The 24,188-nt window shown below is 50.8% G+C and overlaps 2 protein-coding genes across 5 annotated transcripts; both read left to right on the forward strand.

The window, feature by feature from the left end:
• The first annotated feature begins 4,111 nt into the window (after window positions 1-4,111).
• On the forward strand, window positions 4,112-9,594 carry LOC119093100 (mediator of RNA polymerase II transcription subunit 6). The gene is made up of 7 exons (XM_037215992.1): window positions 4,112-4,175; window positions 5,318-5,343; window positions 6,220-6,376; window positions 6,679-6,853; window positions 7,700-7,807; window positions 8,269-8,413; window positions 9,163-9,594. Exons 2-7 carry the CDS (start codon window positions 5,328-5,330, stop codon window positions 9,279-9,281), a joined length of 720 nt encoding a protein of 239 aa, XP_037071887.1. The 5' UTR covers window positions 4,112-4,175; window positions 5,318-5,327; the 3' UTR covers window positions 9,282-9,594.
• A 1,235-nt stretch (window positions 9,595-10,829) lies between these two features.
• LOC119093101 (seipin) lies at window positions 10,830-23,524 on the forward strand. 4 transcript variants are annotated; one of them, XM_037215996.1, is made up of 8 exons: window positions 10,830-10,990; window positions 16,745-16,926; window positions 17,389-17,540; window positions 17,957-18,162; window positions 18,953-19,168; window positions 20,485-20,545; window positions 21,493-21,552; window positions 22,898-23,524. In XM_037215996.1, exons 1-8 carry the CDS (start codon window positions 10,883-10,885, stop codon window positions 23,014-23,016), a joined length of 1,104 nt encoding a protein of 367 aa, XP_037071891.1. In that variant the 5' UTR covers window positions 10,830-10,882; the 3' UTR covers window positions 23,017-23,524. The 4 variants fall into 4 exon arrangements, with proteins under 4 accessions (XP_037071891.1, XP_037071888.1, XP_037071889.1 ...); XM_037215993.1 differs by having other exon boundaries at window positions 21,493-21,763; window positions 22,898-22,999; XM_037215994.1 differs by having other exon boundaries at window positions 17,960-18,162; window positions 21,493-21,763; window positions 22,898-22,999.
• Window positions 23,525-24,188: the final 664 nt, after the last annotated feature.

Raw genomic sequence — 24,188 nt, forward strand, 5'->3', positions numbered from 1 at the left:
CCCAGATGAATCTTTGACGTGTGTCGCTCCAAAGTCCTCTGTTTATCGCTGCAGGTACAGCTCAGGTGTCCACAAACAACAATCCTTCTCGATCAGCAGGGTGTTCTAACGCTATTGCGTTAAATGCTATTACTAAAAAACTGACGATTAGCTACGTTCTTCTTGCCAGTGAGCTCTCCTCACGACATGAACACGGCCAACAGCATCTCACAGCCTTGCATTGAACCCGCTGCGTTACCGTGCGGCGAGCACTCGCGCGCCATCTGTCTCACATGGCTTTGTGGGCCAATGCAAGGCCTCTGTTTTCCTCGACGGGCCTAAAGTCACTTCTGAGGCGGGGGGGGGGGGGGGGTTTCTTCCGGCATAAGGCCGGGCAAGGATTACGTTAAACTGGCTTACGCTGTCCGGCGCAAAGCAAGGGAGGGGTTATTTTGAAGTGACGTTAGGTTAACCCGGCTCATTTTTGTCCAACAGGGTCATAGCGAGTAAAGCAGACCGCAGCAAAAGATATACTTATTTCATCACGACGCAACACGCATTCAGTACGCTTGAACGACAAGTGAGCTTCCCCACCCGCCCTTCCGCCAGACTTCTCGGGTGACGCGAGTCCTGTGTATGGTGTCCGCGTCAGCGGTGTTAGCGGCGGCATTACCTCAGCTGACCTGTCGGCGACGTGTGCGATGGATGGATGCCGAGCCGCTTCATCACAGCAACGGGGAGAGCAGTCCCGGGCTCCGCCGCCCGGCACGATTTTGTAGTGCTGTGTGATGTTATTGAGTCCTGGAAAGTTCTCACTAAGAAAACCAGGACTCCTAGCCAATAGGGAAGACCCTGCAACTTTACCAAATCATGCAGGAAAACCCGTTATTTAAATGAAATCATCTAATCCTGTACTGTGTAGAAACTCAAAGAGTAGAACTAGCAAATCGGGATAACAATCACCGTGGAGAGAATGGAGGTTGAATGGAAGCCGACTGGCATTGGCGTAATTGATGAGCGGTTGCCTTGATCGTTGATATACCGGACACACGAGGAGGAAATGATTGATGGTGAATGGGATGTCGCAGCGATGACAAGCGGAGGGGAGTGTGCTCGAAAAGATGGTAGTGGATGATTTTGGCGTGACCGATACGCAGTCTGGCGGCACTTACCTGAGGCGACTAACTTGATTAATTATCGGCTAGTGCTGAAAGTGATGAGCGTGTTGATCCCATTCGGATTGGAGGAATAGACGAAAATGTGAACTGATGACTTCAAGAATACCAGAAACGGGATAATGAAGATGGTTATGTTCCGGAAACATGGGAGTTTGTTTTGCTTCCTCGTCAGTAGCGTTGTGTCCACGAATATTTACGTGTCGAGGTATCCAGAGGAATATTACGTGAGTTTGTTGAGGAAGGGAGCAGAGCGTTCGTCGTGTGCATTTTAGAATTGGGTGGGATGAATTATGCAGAGTGATGAGAGCTTGTAACTACGGATGAGAATCGGTGCATATGACTATCCTTTGTATGATACCTTGCTTAATATGGAGTAGAGCTGCCAGAATTGCTGTTAGTTCAGCCGTATACACAGTATTGTAATTTGACGGCGGTTTGATTTGTGGTTATTATGATGCTCGAAGGCATCCCCTGTGCGGCCATCGCGTCGGGAGCCGTCGATATGAAGGTGTGCTGGTCATGTTCTCCTTTGAACTCAGCAAACAGTGCATGCACTTCGGTTTCTGATACGTTTCGTTTTTTATGTTAAAACAGAAAGATGACGTTAGGTATAGGGTCGTCTCAAAAGGGTCGAGGACTGGGAGTTGGGCTGCACGGGATGTCCGAGAGATAAGCGTTCGCTGCGCTCGAATAACGCGAGTGCTGTGTCCTCAGAGCAAGCGAGAAGGACCTTCCCCAATATGGGGGGGGGGGGGGGGGCTACACGATGCGGAGTAAGTACCCCGTCACACTAACACATGGAGCCCAGTCAGAGCACGGGGCTCCCTGAGCAAAGGAAAATAACCCAAGACCAGTGTACGGGAGTTAATGCCTCCGATCGAGAGCGCCCGGGCAGGTAAATAGAAAAGGCCTAGACAGGACTCGAGGGTCCTCCGCAAATGAGCTCACAGTGAATGGGCTCTATATCGATGTAAGGGGTCCCTGAGCATCGGGTGCCCCGATGCGTTTCTTAACATTGGCTCCAGCAACAGCACGGGGCCCTCCGAGCCAGTGGAAAGTACCCGATACCAACGTGGAGGGTCTCTGAACAACCGTGTGTACCCCGTCGCCTGAGACCCCGGCTATAGCGCATATATGCATATATATATATATATATATATATATATATATATATATATATATATATATATATATATATATATATATATATGTATATATTTAACCATTCGAGCGAATATGAGGAGTCCGTGGAGAGCCTTTCATATATCTAGAGTGCCGAGGTGAGTAATTAGATTGAAGGACCCTACTTTGGTAGCACCCTACATTCAAACAGAAAGTACCCAGGACCCATAAGGACAGCGTGGAAGGCTCCTCAGCAATCGGATTTACGCCACAAGGGAAAAAAGGGTTCGCAGAAACAACGCAGGTCTCTGTACACAATGAGCCTTAGAACATCTCAACCACCGCCCTCTCAATCAGTGAAGAGCTACTGGTGTCTGTTCGTGCGCATTTCACTTCGCTTGCGACTGTTCGTGGTTGCCTGGTAGCCCAAAGGCGTCCAATTTTGCTACCCTTTGTTATAACAAAATTGCGGCAGCTCGGTCGGCTATGGCTCCTTCGGAGCTTATGGGCCCTTTGGCATGGCCCACGCTCTCTCTGGATCCGCCCCTGACCCCTATACGTGCTACTGTTACTCTCATCAGCAGCCGACGACAGGTAAAATGCCTCCCAACTCTTCTGTGGGTCGCGGAGAGACCAGCCAACAGTCAACTCCCGAAATTCTGTAGGAAGTGGCTAGGAATTATCTAGAAGAACCATGGGAAGTGGGAGCTTTATTCATCGGCCATAGCAGCTGCCTGCTTATTGCGAAGCCCGTAGGACTTCCTCCATCGCAACCGCGAGGACCTGTTGCTCTTCGTACCGAGCAGGTCTTTCCCCATCGCTACTAGCGAGAAGTCTAGTTGAAGTAAAGCATATGTGACGCATTAAGTCGGTCGCGATGAAATTATCCCTTCAACTCATGAGCAAATTGCCAGTCGTCCTCAACACATTAAGCGAGGTAAATAGGTTGATTAAGTAATATGCACCTAACTGCGACGCGTCCTGCATTCCCGAATAAAAAGGCCGCACATTATTCATTGGTCTGTTTTTTTCCCGGATGCTGCTCAATGAAACTCATTAAGGGATGTCATGCAGGGGCTAGCACGCGACTCAAAACAACACCACGGCAGCACATTGCTATATTAGGTGGGCTGATTAGAACAATATAATACTAGCATGACAGAGGCTCACGAAATACAACGGGTCAGGAATAATGTGTGAATACGAATTTTAAAAGAATATTCTGACAAGCATTGCTTTCCTTAATTTACATTAAATCCCATGCAGGATAAAGAAGTACGGTGGGGCCAGAGACCTGAGCGGCCGAAAGGTCGGCGACTGCTCCGCCGAGCTTACATAAATAAAGAGACGTGGGCAACGCGCGGCCAGCCGTGGGTGTGCGCCAGGCCAGTCGAATGAAAATGCGAATCCGGATGAATGTCAAATGAACGAAGGTCGTCCTTTGACTAGGCTGGTGTGCCTTTCATCGATGCCTATCATTTCTTTATATCATTGGCGCCATTAATGGCAGCGGACCTATCATATCGGCCGCCCATCCTTGATTGCTCGGCGCACATGTCCGGGGTAATTGGCCGGGCCAAACGTTGCAACGAAGTTGCTCTCGCGCACCAATTTTTTTTTTAAAGTGGCCGCGGCGGATGCACACGCTGCGCCACAGAATTGAGAAATATATCGTGGTTATATATTGTGTAAATCCAGCTTTCTTTTGTTGTGGGACATGATAAGACTAATAGTGTTTTAGCAGCGCCTTCCCTTACTGTGAGCTGACAGATGTGGCGCAATTAAAACCATATACGGCGCAAACAGCGGTGCTTGATGTTAATGTAAGCTGAAAGGGGTTAGTAATTTGGGTGAACGCGGAGGAACCCATTTATTATTGGTGTCCGGCACAAACAGGTGAGTTGTCGTGTTAGCAGTGGTCGTGGATGTGTAAAGCAGACACTGATACCAGAATTGTTGCTTTTGCCTTGGATTACGGTTCAAAAGAATGCAGACCCGCGCCGGAGCGTACAAATAATCCATCAAGTGTGCTTGATACGCGACGTCGGTGCCCTGAACCTCGTTAGATAGCCTTGCCCTAAACCTCGCGCTCGTGTGCGATAAGATCAGGCAAGGCCAAATTGCATTGAATTTTCAAGTTGTTACACATGAAAAATGTTTCCATGTTTGTTTGCCTGTAATTACCTTCTGATCATTACAATTCCCTGAAACTAAAACTGGCTCTCTTTTGCTAGCATTGGTGGTAACTGGGTGCAAAACTCCTGGTGCTCAGATTGCCAGTGTACATGCACTGATTTTGTGTGGTGTTGCTGATATGCCAGACATGTTTGGTAGCATGTGTATTCACGGCAGTGTGGTGTGCCAACAGTAATGTATGCTCCATTGAACCATTGAGGTTGCTAACTATTGCTCACTCATGACCAGGTATAGTTCTTTTGTTGGGATATATCTTGCCTGTTTGATGCAATATGTACACCAGTATGTGAGTAAGTTTTTGATCTGAGTATGACTTAACCAGATCACTATTTCTCAAAACTAATTTTCCATGAATCCTTAAGATAGATAACAATGAAATCAAAAGTGCCCTAGACAAACTCTAGTAAGCTTCACATACCTAGTATCTTAAATTCCAGACCTAAAAGAACATAACCTTAAGCCTGGCTTGCAGGTTTCTGAGATACACAAAAATATAGAGCCTACTTTGGGGCATTTTTGAGCAGTCAAAAAAATGATTTTAGGAGAACAATCCAAATATTTTTATTGGACAGATTTGTTTTTAACCACTTAAAATGGCCACTTGCAACTTAAACATGCAAGTAAACTTGTGTTAGACACCCATCTATTATGACTGTGCCATCTACATCCATTTGCAATAGGGTTGTGATGGTTGTAAGTGATTCATATAGCATAGTGCAGAATATGTAACATATTTTTGACATCTACTTTAGTACATGACTATCACTAGTATTCTTTGTTGTGCAAACAGGGGTGGTTCAGTAATGTTTCTATGTTACTCACATGCTATTTGTATTTTTCAGGTTTTCAACCATGGTTGACCAGAGAGGTAAGCGTTTTTATCATTTAAGCTTTGTCAAGCTTTAAAGGTGCATTGGTGGTTCATACCTTTAGGGTGTAAAGGGCATAAAACCCGCAGGGCAATGCTCTGTACCATGAAGGATAAACTGTTTCTGTATAAATAAACAGACATGGTGGCATTTCAGGTATGTCTGTCCATGCTCAGGCTCAGTGACTAAGACAAGAGGTGCCTTCTTCTACTTTTGTATGTGACACTTATCCCAAGATCAAGAAGACTCAGATTCAGGTGTTCATATCTTTTACTATGTAGATATAGCTTAGCAGCCAAAGCCACAGTTCAAAATGAGACCAGCTCAGTCCTAGCTCATCAATGCAAAATAAAATGATATTGACCCAAGTTTTTATGCCTGAGTTTGTGAGCTTCACACTTGGTAGCATATACATGATAAAATAAAGAAATCATTCCAAACTCACAGGTTATCAGGTCTGTGATATCTCCATTGTAACTACAGTCTATGCTGAGCCAGTCTCTGTGGCTCAGGGGCTCAGAGCTTTGGGGATCAACTCAGCCCTCCATTCCCAGTTCTTTCCAGAGATGTTCTTCCAAATGTTAACTGAGTCATCTAAAATGCATCAATGCTGTGTTTTATGCAATTGAGAGACAAATTCTGAGCACAATTATTGGTGCACAGTTCATGCATATGTATCAAACACACCAAGCAATAATCAGATGACCTTGAAATGCAACAATATTCACACACCAAAATAAATCGTTGCTTTAAAAAAAGAGAAGAAGTGTTGATCATAGATCATTGAACATTGGCTCAACAATGCTCACAAAATTATTTAGTATTTGCAGTGTGCTGCTCCTTCATTTGTATGACAAATGCTTGGACCTTTCCAGATGCACTTGGTACATCATGGCACGACAGCACATGGATCCCTATTCTCAGTGCCAACAATGTCATGGACTACTTCGCGGAGCGCACAAATCCGTTTTACGACCGCACGTGCAACAATGAGGTTATCAAGATGCAGCGCATCAACCCAGACCACCTGCAGTAAGTTCTGGAGGCTGAGAGCATGGATAATCATTGATTGAAGACAAGAATGTGATTCTGCAAAGTTCTTGTCACCTAGTATTGCCTGACCATTGTAGCTTTGGCTAACATAGATGACCAATTGACCAGTAAGGTATTTGATGTTCCCAGGTCATCACATGCATGCCTGCTGGAGTCTGGTTGTCTGGTTCAGGGCCGCCACGCGCACACGTCACTCCCGCCGGCCCGCCACTGTTCGTGCACTGACCGGTCGTCCCCCGCGTCTCGGACCCTGACCGCGCTGCCCCGCGCCTCGCCGCCAGTAACCTGGTGGGCCTGGAGTACACGCTGCTGCACGTGCAGGAGCCGATTCTGTACGTCATCCGTAAGGAGCACCGCCACTCGCCCAACCAGGTGACGCCGCTGGCCGACTACTACGTCATCGCCGGCAAGGTGTACCAGGTGCCTGACCTCGGCTCCGTCATCAACTCTCGACTGGTGGGTGGCAGCGCGCGCCGGCCGGGCCGCACGTGCCCGCACTGTCAGCCGATGTCGCAGAGCACCAGCCAAGGGACGTGCGAGGCGTTGGCCAGGCTGGTGTGGCAAGTGGGCTCCTATGTAACGGCTTAAAACACTACAGTCCTGTCGGGGTAAAAAGTCGGAGACAAACCATCGGTTGAATCAGAAATGCACGTCCCGAGTCGTGGGATAGAAGTGGATAAAAGCACAGAGTAGCAAGCCAAAAGAAGCAAGACGCACATCACAGCTTTTGGCGCTGTTTTGACATGTGTGTTACAGGGCTTTCATTCCTCGCTGTTACTGAGGTTGGGGATAGACAAGCTCTGCAAATGAATTGTATCGAAGTGACCAATAATGTTGCAGCTGGGATGTTTAATTTTGGTACCGCTCAACTGATGAAGTGTTAGACCAGCTGGAACAAGCCAAAGAGCGTCGTATCGCATGCTTTGAACACCTCTGGCATGTGCCCATGTACTTCGAAATCGTAAAAGGGAAATAGCAGGCTCCTCACGACTGCATTCGTTGAATGGTTAAGGGATGATGGTGGCGTCGAAAATCGGCAGACGCATACTGTGATACGGAGTGCAGAAGAAGATGGGCGTTTGGTCGACATGTACCCAACTGCCGCAGTCGCATGTTCATTGCTAGTCTTTTTGGTAATGTCACCAACTTGGCAGGTTCCGAACGTTCGTAAACGGAGCCGGAATCGTTGGTCATATCATCGTATGCAGTGAACGGCGAAACCCAGTGAATAACATAAGGGTGTACGTTATGCGGAGCTGTCGTTGGCTACAGACCGACACGATGTTCGTTGGTGTTTTCCAGACGTCGGCCATCAACCACCTCCAGGAGGCGTTTGAGGAGGCTCGCTCCTTTTCACGATACCACCCCTCCAAAGGCTACACGTTCGAGTTCAAATCACAGAACGGACAGGTAACACATTCACTTGTGCAGCGTCACATCAGTGTCACCAAGAGTGGTAAAGGAGTTTATGCGAGTTTTAGACATAATCTACATTACATTGAACACAATTTACTCCTTTTGGTCGTTGGCATGCAGTCTGCAGTGTGTTTGTGCTGTTATGGAAGCACTATATGGGAAATTGGCCTACTACTTTTCCCAGATCACTGGTTTGTGCTCTCATGGATCGTTATTACCTTCTGTTAAATTTTGTCTTTATTTTCTATCCACGCACTAAGCCTGGCTTAAGCCTTTGTGTGGCGTTGGCAAAACAGTGCCCCATCCATTAGACTTTGACAGACACGTGACTTTGAAGGACAAATACATGCCATTATCTAAGTAAGTCACCGCCAGCAATGTGATGTGTACGCTTGATTCCGCACGTTCCGCCCGGCGTGCAGCGAATCTCTCCACGCCACCCTCTGCTGTCCCAGGAGCCGGAGACGAAGAAGCGGAAGAAGGAGACGGAGAAGGAGTTGGGCTCGGTGTTCCAGACGCAGCGTGTGGACATGCTGCTGGCGGACCTGGCGCGCCGCTTCCCGCCCAAGGTGCCGCAGCAGCCGCCGCCGCAGCCGCCCGGTGAGCACCGCCGCCGGGACCCACTCAGTCAGTGTCCTGAGCACCGCGGCCGGAGCCCACCCCGCCCATGTTCTGAGCACCGCTGGCCGTGTCTGCGCCCGCTCCGCCCGTATCCTGAGCACCGTTGGCAGGACGCCGGCAGGGCACGTTCGTCCGCGGACCGTGCTGGCATCGGCTGAACTTCTTGCCCTCTCTGTCACGCTCACGTGGCCCTGTGCCGGGATACGGGCGACGTGACTGGGGTGCTGGTACGTCTGTCTACACACGGTGTATACCAGGGGATGGAGAGGGACTTACAGCAGCAAGGCAGAGCTCAGCTGGCGACTGAGACCTGGTCGCCCGCACTTACTGCCGGGGGTCTCGTGTAAACGTCCCTCACCTGCATGCAGGGATGCTGGTGGGGTAAGATCGCATGTCAAAGTCGCGTTGGTTAATTTGTTGTTGTTGGTTTGCTCATACCAGTCTTCTGAAGCTGTTTGAATGTATTTTGTCCCAGGGTTGGCCTTGTGCGCGTGCTGCCGGTCCCGGTCCCAGCGCTTGCAGCCATTGTAGCTTGTAAGCCTGTACAGACCACCCTTTATCGTTATCTTCTCTGGCCATCGATATCCCTCGGTCACTCCTATCGGGGGAGCGTATCGATGGATAGCGCCGCTCTGCGTGGGCGCCGCTCCAGCGGGGAGCGTCACTCCGCGGGGGCGACGGGCCCAGTTTTGCCATTCCACGCGACAAAGCCGTCCTACGCCCCCCAGACGCCGACGTCAAGGCGGAGCCGAAGCAGGAGAAGACCGAGTCGGTGACCAGCGTGCCGTCCCAGGCGTCCGAGGTCAAGGCCAAGGCGCCCCCGGAGAAGAAGCCGCGCCTCGGCTGACCCGGTCGGCCGGGCTTGACGTGACCTCGGTGGCCGCAGCGGGGCTGGTCGGACGCTGACTGGGTCGCCCGCCGGCTGTGGAGGGGCCCCGGTGCGTGTTGGTGGTCAGCTCAGTGAGGTGGGAGCAGGTATGCTCCAGCAAGTGGATGGTGTGTTCCGAGTGTTTTTATACGTGTCTTCATTGTGGTCTGATCTGAAGCTGCCGGCTTGTGGGGAACAAAGTGTGTTAGTAATGTCTCAATTTCGGTGTCCATGAAGTGGAAATCCTTTTCTCAATACGGTGAACAATGTTAATACAGCGGCACAACTACTAGCGCATTTTATTGTGGTTTGGTCGTCTTAAAAAATCTGTTCCTTTGCAGTTTTATTCATCGGATGGTAATTTATACCTGGCTCGTAATTCGTGGATGCATAAACATACAGATCAAGTCCAGGTCTAATACATGTCATACGGATCCCGTGTGCTTGGGAACCTGTACCTTTCTTTACAGCTTCTTGTTACTAGTACTTGGTGGATGTACAAACAGGCTGAGTCCACCATATTAGTGCATTTCGGCAATATCATAGGCAGCCAACTCCTAAGTCAGCCCCTCTCCATTGGGAAGCTTAAAACACCAGATCTCTGGAGGTTGTCGTTGAGCCACGTCGAACCTACTCAGCCCACCCACTCCGGCTCCTCGTTAAGCAAAGTCGCGCCACTGGTACCGTCAACTGTGCTGCCTCGGTGGTGCGTTGGGTGGTGCGCCGTGCCTGATGGCGAGCGTGGAACGCAGTAGATGCATAATACGACAGGGTGGGGTGGCCGGCGTGTGGAAAAGAGCGGCCAATGCGTACTTTTCCTGCGTCGATTGACATACGAGATATTTGTCCAACGCATGAGGTTTTGGCCACATGGTTTGCCGCCGTGTCTGCCGGCGCCCTGGGTGTGTACGTGCGTCGCGATGCATCATAGCGAAGTAAAAAAAAAAAAATGGTGGCGGTGGGACGGCCAGCCTAACACAGCGTTTGTGTTCTGGCCATGTCAGGGGCATGGCCAGCGGACCTTCACCCCTTGCGTCGACTTCACATACCACTATCGGATGAAAGTGGGGGGGGGGGGGGGGGGGGCGATCACGCGGCTGATGGCCATGTGCAGCACAGCTGACCTCGATTCAAGGGCTGACGCCGGCAGGACTTTGTCAGGGGATTGAGAAACGATCGACAAGGCAGCTGATAACAAAAACAGCGATGAACAACAGTAACAAGGCTGGTAATGCCAAAACGAATTGATTAATCGACGGCAACTAATATGGCTGCGGACCCTAGTCATTGTGAATGTCTGTCGCTGGAATGAGCCCGAGTATTATGAGCATATGAGCCCCCTCCCTCCCCCCCGTGACCTTCGCCCCGCCGCTAACCAGAGCCGCGCGGACGTAGCGGCTGACCGTCGCCCAGTCGTGGTCTCGCCCTGGAGCCCTCCGGACTTTGACCGGACCTGGCGTGACGTCATCCGTCTCCGTGCGCCGCCAGTGGCGTCAGTGCTCCGCGGCCGGCCGTGTCGGGCCGACGGAGGCGGAGCAGGGGTTGGGCGCCGACGTCTCGCGCGGCGACGCGGCTTAGCGATGGGCGTGAAGCGGACGATGGGTCTGCCGGGCCCAGTGGCTCTATTGTGCTTCCCCGTGTCTGTCGCGTACAGGACGCTGACCGGCTGCTTCGACACCGCCATGACGGTACGTGCGCAGGGCATAGCACGCGCGAACTGCTCGCTGTGCTCAGCTCTAGCAGCGCTGTGCTGGGCAGTGTCCGTCATTTGGCGAAGTAGCGCGGTAAAGGGCTTTGCGCGCCGTCTTTGGTGCGTAATGCTTTCTGATTTTTGGACGAGATGTGAAGACACTTACGCAACGCTCCGCTGTTCCCCATGTCAAAAGAGAATCGGTATTCGTAAACGCACTTGTCAAGCATCCATTCCACAATTAGCACGCGCCCGGGTGGCCGGCTGGATACCCCTCGCTCGCTTGGGAGGGTCAATTTGACCCTCCTGAGATCTCGGGAACTAAGAAAGCTAGGGACACCGAACTTACAGGGTGTGTTGATCTGTACGTAAACTTACTTGGGTTAAGGTTTCAAGATCCTAGGTCATGACCTCAGGGTCAAGTAAGGTCAAACAAGATCAATTCCCGGTTGGTCTCCAAAGTGCCCCCAGAACCTAGATAACCGTTTCTAAGCAAATGGCCACATGCTCATTTAAGGTCAGTGACCTTGTTTGACCTTTTTAAGGTCATGGTGACCAAAACCATGCAAGAATGCTCTGAATTTTGCATTTGAATAAGCGACAAATACTACGCCAGGCAGTATGTTCCTGAAAACAAAATATTGACGTGGGCCATTTCAGGTCAATGACCTATTCTAGCATCTCATATGTCTATGGAATATGTATAATGCGATTCCTGCCATCAATAAATTGGAAATGGGCACCAGAAACTATCCCATACAGAAAGCCTGAGGGTAACAAAACAGGTTGGTTTCGACCTTCATCTGACCTTTATATCTGACCTTAAGCCGATGTAATTTGCTCATTCAACGGTTGTGTTGCCTAAGAAAGCACCTCAGAGATGTATGGCCTCGTCTAACACTCCGTTGTTGGATCGGATTGAAGGATTCCCTAGAAATTGCATTCGCTGAAACCATGGCCTGACTTTGACCTGCGATAGGTCAGCGACCTTACAAGATACATCTAAATTTTTGATGACAAACGATCCGCTATTCAATTGTCTACAGCTATGTCTACAGCTATGTCGCTTTTGGCATTTCAAGAGCGCCATATGCACATTATCCCGCGAATGCACATCTGTTAATCAAATCAGTAAGCCACTGTAAATGAAGACCTCAGTAAAGTTTACAGCTGTAATGGGATCAACGGGGTCTTCGCCGCCAGCAAAGATTTGCGTTTCAAGTTTCCTCGTTTTGTTTCCTTCGACAGAGACAGAACGCATTATTGTTGGTACATTTCCAAATTGTCGGCGTTTGGACCTGTCTTCCTCTGTCAAATACCAGCATGCTAGATCTTATGCTGATCAGACTCATGGTTGCCATACAATTGGCATATTCTCGATGCCGGCACCGCCGGCTGGTGAGGACGAGAGCGCGTCAGGTGCAGTTGTACTCTTTCAGTCTCGTGTGAATTGTGATAACTGCAGTACTTCGTTGGATGAACCACATCTCCGGGATTAAGGCGATTGAGGTAAACGGTATTTTTAATGGGAAAACGTGAAAACGCGCCTTCCACGCGCGAAATTTGAGGGGACAAAATCTATTTGGTGGGAGACATTTTGTGGAGGAGGAGGCATGCACTTAAAGCCCCTCAGTGGCTACACCCATGGGAGGCACGACATTGCTCTCAGTGTTGCCCTCGCTCGTCGCATTGCCCATCGTGCAGGACCAGAGCTTCACGTAATTAGCTGGGGCGGAGAGGGAGCGAGGGCCGGATATTACAAATACGCTCGGGATATTTGGTGGCGAAGGCTTGCAACACATCTTGACGCTTGCATCTTTCCCTCAGAGCTAGAAAGCTTAGCCTACGCTTCCTATTTTTGATACGTACAATTTTTCTGTTTTGTATAGTTACACCAATTTATGACCTAAGTTACGGATATGGCAAAATGATATGAGTTGCTGAGGCGAATCGCTGAGTTCTCAGGCTACCTGGCGCGGCTGAGACAAAATAATGCGCGCTTGCCTCAATAAATGGGCTTCGCGCCACCGTGCGCAAGTCGGGGCTGTGGATAAACCCAAAGTTCAGAAATTTATCTCAAAACAGAGTTTCTGGGGGGACCGTGGTCTGTGGACGAACCCTCACACGCGGGCAAATGCCGAGTTATATTAGGTTGTGGTCATCGCGGCATTCAACAGGCGTGAGAAGTTGTAACACTGATATCAACTTCTACAAGTAGTTATCATTTTGAAAGGTTGTGGATCACACAAAGATGGACGAAGCGCTTCAGGAATGTTTCTCGAAACTGTCTGAAATTTGTGCATATCTCAGATCAGTAAGTGCAGCTGTTAGTGTGGCATAAGCTGTGGCATAATACAGAATGAAGCTGTGCATAGAAACACTCAACTTACTGAAGCATGCATTCCTTCTCATTCCTGTTCAAAACCAATTTTCCCTTCACTTTGATTAAAGAGAGGAGTACAATGCTTGAAGCTGTGTGCAGCAGTTGATCTGCAATTGAGAAGTTGGGAAACACTATTAGATTGCTTCAAGTTCAAGATGTTGAGGCCTGATGGTACACACAATGGATTATGTTGTCATTAAAAACATCCTTTAGAATTGAGAACATCAGTTTTTGCTTGGCACTATTCACCTGCTTTCTTGCTATTTGCCTCCTGATACACCCTGATGATGCTCTGCTCCAATAGCCTGCTCTCAAGGTCAGGTGATGCTCCTAGCGGAGGATGGAATATGTGAAGCACTACAGCACACTAAGCTTTTGAACACAAATTCTATGATTGATCTGAAATTCTACAGTAGGATGGTGGTGTCAGTGGTCATGCAATGTGGGAAGTGATACAATGATTATTGATTAAAAAGGTTCAGAATGATTTTTGTTGTTTTAGTCATGGGATCAAGACATCAGAATGCATCTGTGGGGACATTGCAATGGTGTAGGTGTACTTTCCTACCTAACGTTAGAAAAAATCATTGCACACCATTCGCCGTGTTCAAGGCGGCACATATCGTAAATTGTCTCAAAACAGGTAGAATCATGCTCCTACCTTCGAATTTCAATAACTTCGATGGCGAGCTCCCGAGCGCCGCGCGCACCGCACCGCCTGGACTCCCCAGCGCCGTTTCTGCGTTGCCGTTGCGTAAATACAACATTTCTGCTTACCAAGAACTCTACAAAATTTACGGGACCAAGGTAAACCATTCGTCGTGTTCAAGGCGGAACATATCGTAAATAATTTCAAAACAGATAGAATCATGCTCCTACCCTCGAATTTTAATAAATACGATAGCGAGCTCCCGAGCGCCGCACGCCCCGCACCGCACTGCCTCGACTTCCAAGCGCCATTTCTACGTTGTTGCGAAAGCACAATATTTCTGCTTATCAAGAACCATAAAACATGTACGGGACCAAGGTAGCAATAATAAAGCAACCAAAATCGTTTCTTATCGAGTTTAGGTACATTTATGAAACACGCAGGCCAGAATAGTCCAGAACATATCCTAACCTAACCTAACCTAACTTAACCCAACCCAACCCAACCTAACCTAACCTAACCTAACCTAACCTAACCTAACCTAACTGAGAATAGACCAGAACCTAAGCTAAGCTAAGCTAGCCTGACCTGACCTGACCTGACCTGACCTGACCTGACCTAACCTAACCTAACCTAACCTAACCTAACCTAACCTAACCTAAGCTAACCTAACCTAACCTAACCTAACCTAACCTAACCTAACCTCCCCACCCTATATCCCCTTCAACCCAGCATCTCATTGGCATCCATGTTCCATGCCATATATAGGTGCCATATAGTGAGCTTTTATTTAGCTGCCATGTTCTCATTTTGCTTTACATTCCCCACCCAATCCCCCTGCAACCCATGGTCCCGTTGGCGTCGAGGATCAAATTTCATGGATTCTTGCTGCCTTGTCCCGGTACATTTTTATGGTTCGCAGTAAATATGGTTTATAGTTATAATATGGTTTATATAGTATAGTTTATAGTTATAGTTATGGTTTATAGTATGGTTCGCAGTTAATATGGTTTATATGGTAAATATGGTTATGGTAAATATGGTTTATGTTTAGTAAATATTTTTATGGTTCGCAGTTAGGTTATGGTTGTCCTGCCTTAAACATGACGAATGGTTTACTTTGGTCCCGTACATTTTGTACAGTTCTTGGTACGCAGAAATATTGTATTTACGCAACGGCAACGCGGAAACGGCGCTGGGGAGTCCAGGCGGTGCGGTGCGCGCGGCGCTCGGGGGCCCGCCATCGAAGTTATTGAAATTCGAGGGTAGGAGCATGATTCTACCTGTTTTGAGATTATTTACGATATATCATGCCTTAAACACGACGAATGGTGTACAATGATTTTTTCTAACGTTAGGTAGGAAAGTACACACTGACCGACATTGCATGCACAGTGTTAACTAAGTTGCTGGCAAATGATAAGATATGGTCAGGGCCAAGAACTCTGTGAGGTAATCAAAGCCAAATCAAAGCCAAGAGGCAATCAAAAGCCAAAGAAACAGTTCTTGGCCTATTGGGCACACTGCAAATTGTTTTATTGTGTTATTGTAAAAGGGGGCATAGCACTTGATTCATGGTGGAGAATTTCCAGTCAGGATATGTTAATGATCCACTTGTGCTAATACAAGGTACAACAATGACACTGCAACACACCATGTAAGACAACATAACATAACCACCAAAGAAAACCACAAGGCTGCCAGAGATAAGAGACTGGGTAAACAGCAATCACCCTCAGTCAACTTGTGAGCTAGAAGTGCAAATTTCATCATTAGTCAGTAGTTTGGTATTGTAAATTAAGAGTACATAATGCATTTCAAGTGTTGTAGGTGCAGTCTGTTTTTGTCATTGGTGCAGGCATGGACAACATTAAGTTTTTGTGCTGTAGCTCCTCTGCAAATAGTACCACAAACTCAGATTTGCTTAGTATGTGTCTGCACATCCTCAGGATATTTTGTGTGTTGTGCAAGCACCTTGTAACTTTTGCCATTCAAAGTCAGGTCAAGACAGCATACAATTATTCAACCTAGATCTGTTGATCTTTGCTTTGATCTTTACAGGATTGATCAACTATAGATGCATCAGGATCTGTAGGTTCACAACCATGTTTTACATTCATGCATGCATTTGTGCATGCCCACACTGCGACCTTGACCCAGGCTCGACCCCACCAAAGTCTGACACTGATTGGCCGGAGACCCTAGTCACATGACCCGCGAGACCAGCAAGCTAGCGCGTAGCACCGGCGTTCGCGGAGCAGGCGGGATGAGCTGCGCAAAAGGTGGCGCGTGGCGCATGCACGTCGCCCACGACAGAGCGCACGGGTACCGTACAACACTCAGGCATACCGTTACATACCGCGGACTTTTGGCCGCGGTAGCGCAGAACACATTACTGAACATCGGCGCAAAACGATCGCGTTAGAGGGGTGATCTGTTGGCTTGATTCCTTTAACCAGTTGTAGTATATAAAATTACGCTTGCAGCAATGTGTGGCGAGAAACCGGACCAACGTGCTCCTCTCGCCCCCCCCCCCCCCCCCTCCCGAATTGTGGACAAGTTTACGCGTATCTTTCGCAGAATGTTACACAAAGCGTAACTGGTGCAAATACGTTAACAATGCATGCAGCCATAAGCTATTGTGTGGTCCTCTGCTTACCACTCAGTGTGATATTGATAAACATACACACAGTTCTTCTCACTGCCAGACTCCATTTCAGACATATCCTGGCAAGATCGTAACCAAGTACGTGGGCAATATCAGCTCGTTCTTGGCCAAATGCATCGTCCTCTGGCTGATATGCACCATCCTGCTGATCTCGTCGGCGGTGCTGTACTTCACATTTCACTACAGCATGATGCCAACCATGCTGGTCAGCTTGCCCGTCCACTTCCAGTTCACGTGAGTCGTTCACATCTCTGTGCTGCGGCAATAGAGTGTACAGGAACCTGAACATGGGATAGTTGCTTCGGGTGTTAGTTGTGCCCGGGGTAGGTGTATCGCGAAACACGATAGATTAGAAGAACGCCGGTAATGTTTTGCTACTTTGTGAGATTCTTTGGCTGTTCAGGTCCCTATTGTATGACTTATCAGGCCGTTAAAATGAAAATGTTTATTAGCCGAGGTGTGGGGAATTTGAATCGATGGAGATAGAGTACTAAGCCACTGTAGAATTATGTGTGTTGTGTGCATGCAGGATGAGTGCACACAAGTGCACACAAACCCTGCGTTCTGCTATATAGCTTTTCATTTCAGTCCATGCTTCTCCAAGCCATTCCGAGCATGTAAACTGGTAACGTTTCATTTCAGCCCATGCCTCTCCAAGACATTCCGAGCATGTTAACCGGTAACGTTTCGTTTCAGCCCATGCTTCTCCAATCCAGAAAGCTGCGCTTATCCCAGAGCGCAGGTCTACCTGGTGGACGGCGGCGCCAACCCCCTGCTGTATCCGCACGTGCACTACACGCTGACACTGGAGATGGACATGCCGGAATCAGACGCCAACAAGAACGCCGGTAAAGCACAGCTCCGTCCGTGGGCCCTGAGGCCGCCTGGTGGCTGGTCTGGCAGCGGGCCAGAGCGCTGGAGTTTGGTGGCTGGACGCTGGGGTCAGTGACCTACACTGACCTGTGACGTGACCCGTGCCAGGTTCGGGCGCGGTGACCAATGAGAGACCGACAGTATCGATACGGGTCATGTTTCGCCATCCGGCCTGCCGTGTTCTGCCATCTGACCCGTTCTGCACTGTCACCTGATGCTCCATTCTCTGTCATTTGGGACACGACGCTCTGTCATCTGAGGCGTCGTGCTCTGCCACGTGACACACCACGCTCTGTCATCTGAGGCTCCATGCTTTGTCATCCGGCACACCACGCTCCGTCTCCTGACCCAAGGCTGGTGCCCGTCGTCCTGACGTGCCGCTCGGCGCCAGCAGGCATGTTCATGGCGCAGCTGAACCTGACCAGCTTCTCGGGTCGGCTGGTGGGCTCGTCGTCGCGCGCCAATCTCCTGCACTACCGGTCGCGGCTGCACCGCGCCCTGCGCACCTTCCTCATCATGCCGCTGCTGTTCACCGACTACTCCCGCGAGCAGCAGACGGTCGCCACCGAGCTGTTCTCGGCGTACTTGGTGCATGAGGTGAGAGCTCGAATGTCGCCCGTGCTTGTCGCTTCACTCGGTGTTGTGCCTCGTAGGCGTTTGGGTCATTTCCTTCCTGCTTGCCTTAAATGTGGTGTTTTTTGGTGGTGATTGTTGTGCTCGGCTTGAAGGGTGTTGCGAAGTGCTGACTGAAAGCTGTTCTGCACGTCATAGAACTATCAAGCGTAGAACAATAACTTAATGTGCACACCAATATGGTTTTGAATTTGTGGAATTGTGTTTTGCGATCCAAAACTAGTTATGCTTTCACAAAGCGTTACAGCTTGTCTTATTCTTCCTGTTATCGGGTTTTTCAGTTCTATGGAAGCGTATTGCTCATCCAATTTGCGGCCAATATGAACCTTAGCTGCAGCGAAAAGGAACTTCCTTTCATGGAATGTTGAAAACAGAGGTGCCCTTTCAGTAGCGTTTCCCCCGATCCCTTCAATGTGTATTCGCTCCGCAATCATCTTCTCATAAACAGCTAAACTTCAACACCATGCTTGTCAGATTATTGTTGAGCGTTACATTCCGGAAACTCCGACCTGTTATCACATATGTAACCACCTGGGACCGTTTGTTGTTCTCGCCGTTAGCGTTGGATTAAAACGCACGAATGCGCGACGAACCGGGCCGTTCCCTGTCCGCACCGGGCCGCTGTAAGTCGTGCGGCGGGGCGTGAGACAACCTCCACGTGCGCTACGCGAGACCACCGTCTGGCAGACGGACCGGCGCGTCGTGGCGCCGCTGTGCGTGTCCGTCTGACGCCCGGGCCCGGCTGTGTCCGCAGGAGCACCCGCCGACCAGCGCCCAGCTGGAGGTGCGCTCTCACGCCGTGCAGCTGTACGCGGCGCGGCTACGCGTGCACGCGCGCCTCACCGGCCTGCGCCGGCTCATGTACCACCACCCGCTGCTGAGCGGCCTCGTCGGCACGCTCGCCATCTTCTGCAGTGTGTCGCTGGTCTTCCTGCTGCTCTGGCTGCGGAACACGGAACTACCCCAGACGGCGAGTGGCGGCACGGACTGGGTCTGTCCCGCGCGGGCAGGGTCTGTTCCGCGGAGGCAGTGTCTGTCCCGCGGGGGCAGAGTCTGTCCCACAGGGGCAGGGTCTGTCCCGCGCGGGTAGTGTCTGTCCCGCGGGGGCAGGGTCTGTCCCATGGGGGCAGGGTCTGTCCCATGGGGGCAGGGTCTGTCCCGTGGGGGCAGGGCCTGTCCCGTGGGGGCAGTGTCTGTCCCGCGCGGGCAGGGTCTGTCCCGCGCGGGCAGGGTCTGTCCCGCGCGGGCAGTGTCTGTCCCGCGGGGGCAGGGTCTGTCCCGCGCGGGTAGTGTCTGTCCCGCGGGGGCAGGGTCTGTCCCATGGGGGCAGGGTCTGTCCCGTGGGGGCAGGGCCTGTCCCGCGGGGCAGGGTCTGTCCCACGCGGGATGTGGCCCGCCTTCTGCGCAGTTCGGCGGATTGCGTGCAAGGCTGATGTCCAGTGAGCTCGGCATGGTGTCGCGGTTGGAATTTCGAAGGTTTATGGTTGCTGTGCATCCGTTATCAATGCTGCAGTGTAGCTTTCGTCTTCATCTGGAAACTGCAGAAGGTGTGGCGTGTGGCCTGCCCCCTGACCTCGACCTGGTGCGGTGTGGCCTGTCCCGTGACCTCTGACCTGGTGCGGTGTGGCCTGTCCCGTAACTTCGGACAGAATGTGATAGGACCTGTCCCATGACCTCCGACCGGATGCGGTGTGGCCTGTCCCATGACCTCTGACTGGGTGCGGTGTGGCCTGTCCCGTGACATCTGACCGGGTGCGGTGTGGCCTGTCCCGTGACCTCTGACCGGGTGTGATGTGACCTGTCCCGTGACATCTCACCGGTTACGGTGTGTCCTGTCCCGTGACCTCTGACCGGGTGTGATATGGCCTGTTCCGTGACCTCTGATCGGGTGTGGTGTGACCTGTCCTGTGACCTCTGATCGGGTGTGGTGTGTCCTGTTCCGTGACCTCTGACCGGGTGTGATGTGGCCTGTTCCGTGACATCTGACCGGGTGTGGTGTGGCCTGTCCCGTGACCTCTGACCGGGTGTGGTGTGGCCTGTTCCGTGACATCTGATCGGGTGTGGTGTGACCTGTCCCGTGACCTCTGACCGGGTGCGGTGTGGCCTGTCCCGTGACATCTGATTGGGTGTGGTGTGACCTGTTCCGTGACCTCTGATTGGGTGTGGCGTGGCCTTGATCTGTGACCTCTGACCGGGTGTGGTGTGACCTGTCCCGTGACCTTTGATCGGATGTGGTGTGGCCTTGATCCGTGACCTCTGACTGGGTGCGGTGTGGCCTGTCCCCAGCTGGCGCGGCTTCGGCGGGCCCGGTCCAGCCCGGCGGCGGTGGACGCCTCACTAGCGGCAGGTACGCACCTCGTTCCCGTAAGATGGGCACCGCACGACCAGCCGACGGCACGCTGGGAGGCATCGGCTTTGTAATCTTATTCTTGCATTTTACGATCTTCTACATTCAGAATCTTCTACATTCTTCTACATTCAGCACTTCAGCCAGGACAAAAGGGGACAGTGAAACTTTTTGGCGCTTTTTTGGTGATCGCACATGGATGTCACCCGGCAGGATAGCCCGTGGAAGTCAGGTTTGATGTCAAGTTTAGGCACGGTGTCGTGTGTGAAACGATTTGATCATGTGGGGGCTGGAGATGATGACATGTCAACAAATGCTCACTTTCATTGACCCGACGTTCTTACAAACTATAGTGTCGAAGGAATCCTTTAGACAGCCAGGGGTGCCTTGCATCCTTAGGCACAAACCTTACACCGCAGGCTTAAGCGAAGTAACGCGCAAACATCTGCCACCATATGGCCATTTTTGTATCGTATGGACTTAAAATCGAACATGACGGTGGCAAGGGTAAAGAGGATCGGTGCAAAGAAAAGACTCAAATCACTGCCGTGCCTGGTGATCCGAAAAGAGGAAAAACGAACATAGGCCGCCAGTGTCCTGGTTTATTCAAAAGTCTGACGTTCAGAAAGCTATGCTGCATAGCTTTGATTGGTGGATATTGTAATGTGGTGTAATGGCACTACATGGATATCGACATAAATTTAATTCAAGACGTCCAAATTGCAAGGTTTGACATTGGGTGAAATGCGTTTACAGTAACAAGGAATGCGTTTTGGTATGTGCTTTCGACAGCGCCACCAAGCCGTGTAGTAATTTGGGCTATTAGCATGTCTGCGGACAATTTGTGTCTTTACCATGCAAATGCTCTCTGAAGGCACCCGACAATTTGGCAAGAGTGGTCGTAATTACTGGTATTAACTGATATTGACTGATATTTTGGTGCACAGATGTGGGCGGAACAGACGAAAAATCGTCTTCATCAAAGAAGTCGTCTGAACTGGACAAAGGTCAGGCGCCAGACGATGAAGCCCCAGAACTGGTTTACTGTCCCGACGGTGCTGCCACTGTGGAGGAGCATACGACAACTTTGGAGTGTGGCGGCCGCCGTGAGATGTCGCCGCGGACGGTTGTGGCCAGTGCTTCAGCGACGGCTCCGGAGCCGGACGAGGGTCCCAGACTGCGTGTTCTCAGTGGACCGACCCGATGATGAGAGGGCAGGTGCGGCCCGGGGCGATGAGGGTACAGACTGCAGCATACCTAGGGCCGCTGGCTCGAGCGCCGTGGGCTGCCCCCGAGTCGGCGGCCGGCGGCCAGTGAGCCTGCGTGAGCTGGACGCCCTGGTGCTCTGAGGTGCCAGCGGCGAGGCCGCCACCCGTGCATTGACAAGGCGTGGCTATGAGCAGCACCCAGCATACCGTACAGTCCGCTGCAGTTACCAACATGCCATGCAATCGTACCACTAAAACCCAAAGCAGCACCATCAAAATATAATGGCCGCTGTCAACTGCCAAAAAACTGCCAAAAAATTACAGTATGCAGAGCGGTTGCGGTTGCGGACTCGGCACACCTGCCTGGAGATTTGCCGCAAAACGTTCGCATGTTTGAAATTTGGATGTTCGAAGTCAACATTTTCCACAGTATCCAAATTTGTGTGGGAACTGAGCACGTAAGCTGAAAATTACGTCTCAATGTGGACTTGGCCATCGCTGGTGCCCTCCTTTTTATGGGAAGCGCCCATGCTCTGTAGGCTAAATTGCCATTTGTAAATGAAACTCTCTGTCTGTATCCATTGGTCTTGCAGCACAGATTAGCCATCCGCGGTCTCCATCTAGGTGTACCTTGAATTGACACTAATCGGTCATACCCCGGCCCCTGAGGCTGTGATCAGCCTTGTACACAAGACCCGGCCAGGCTGTCGGGTTTTGCGCCGGATGCTCACCAGGTCACGCGATCTCGGTACGTCACCCGTAGGCTCCGTTCGCTCCGTGTACGGCACGTGGGTGTTGACTGTCGACCCACAGACCCACAGACCCACAGACCGTGGGTGTCGACCCACAAACGTGACTCACAGCTCGGGTCACACATTTCCAAGCAACGTGAAATCCACTGTGAGGGCCTGCCCGTCGAGAAAAAAGCTGCACATGAGACCCAAATTAAAGTGTTGCGGTAATCCGTCGCAACTTACTGAGTGTACCACTGAGCGTATTACCCCCCCCCCCCCCCCCCCTTTCCCTGTGAGTGGGGCGCGGCCAACGTGACTGTTGGCCGCGCTCCATCGGCTGGAGCCGTAGCGGGCGTCCGCTCTACGCTGGTCGCTGCCCGTGCGTGATGTTTGACCCCGTCTGCCTCCAGACGATGCTGTGGAGGAGCTGGAGCCGACGGCCGGCCGCGGTTGGTCGTCCCTGCTCGTGCCCCGCCCCCTGGCCTCCCCCGGCTGGCTCTTCGGGCGGCAGTCCCCAAAGCAGGAGTGACGATGGCGGCTCAGAGATGGCGCTGGCGTCTGATGAGGGACTGATATTTGCTCCAGTTCGTGACAGGATTGATGATCGGGGACTGCTGTTGCGACACTTGGCGTGTTGACATGACAGGGATTTTGTGCAGCCGATATTACTAGTGATAAGTGGAAGCTGCAGTACTATCCTACATCGTTCATGTGTGTTCTGCGGCATATGTCTCTGTGGAATCAATTTTCATGTGATGCTCATGCCAGGTATGCATGTATGTCTGGACAACTTGCCACTGGGGTTGTAATGATGATCAAATTACCATTTGATTTGATGTGGGCCTTTAGCTCTTGTCAATACTCTGTTGATGCTGTGACACTGTGGCAGATGGAGTTGTTGTCATGGAAACAGTCATGGTACAACTGGTGGAGAAGGGACAGGAGTCTGTGTGATATATGGTGCAACTGTGGTCATTGTGTGAGACTGGCAATCACCTATATTGTGTGGATGACCGAATACATTGTATGGAAACACCGAGCTAGAGCTGGTACTGGAAGTCAACTTTGAGCCATACATGGTGAAGAAGCAGTGTTAGGAAAGCATGCAAAGGGCGCGGGAATTAGTCGGACGTGGGCGTGAGGACGTTGGAAGGGGGGGGGGGGGGGGGGACATGGCCCTCCTACTCGTCAAAAGCTAGTTGCATTACGAAGGTGCATGAAAAGGAATGGCTTCACAAGGAGGGACTTGGTTGTTCCCGACTCTTTGAGATGCTACTGCTCTGTATGAAAAACCTCTCAGAAAACAAAGTATGCTGGAGTCCGTTATACGGTGTGAGACGACCAAAAGGTTTGGAAAATTGCCGTGGGTTTGCGAAGACCTTGTACGCTGTGCAATCTCGCCGCGTTTGGGACGACATTTCCACCGTGCGTGTGTTACGGGAATTATCAAGAGCCGATGACTGCTAAAAAACGCGTGTTTCCGTAGTCCCTTAAAAGTAAAGAAGTCAGGCAGCGAGGCTTTATGCAACGCTGCGCGGCCAGAAACGCGTCTTTTCAGCAACGCTGGCAGGGCCAGGCGAGATAGCTCGAGGCGAGAAAATTCCAACACCTGATTTAAAACTTTTACGCTAGGTAGGCTATCGAATTTTTTGATAAGGCATCGCTTTACCACATAATTACCGAAGTTTTCCGAAAGGCTTT

The sequence above is a fragment of the Pollicipes pollicipes genome, unplaced genomic scaffold, assembly GCF_011947565.3.
Source record: "Pollicipes pollicipes isolate AB1234 unplaced genomic scaffold, Ppol_2.1 Scaffold_4002;HRSCAF=4701_pilon_pilon_pilon, whole genome shotgun sequence".
Lineage (NCBI taxonomy): Eukaryota > Metazoa > Arthropoda > Thecostraca > Pollicipedomorpha > Pollicipedidae > Pollicipes > Pollicipes pollicipes.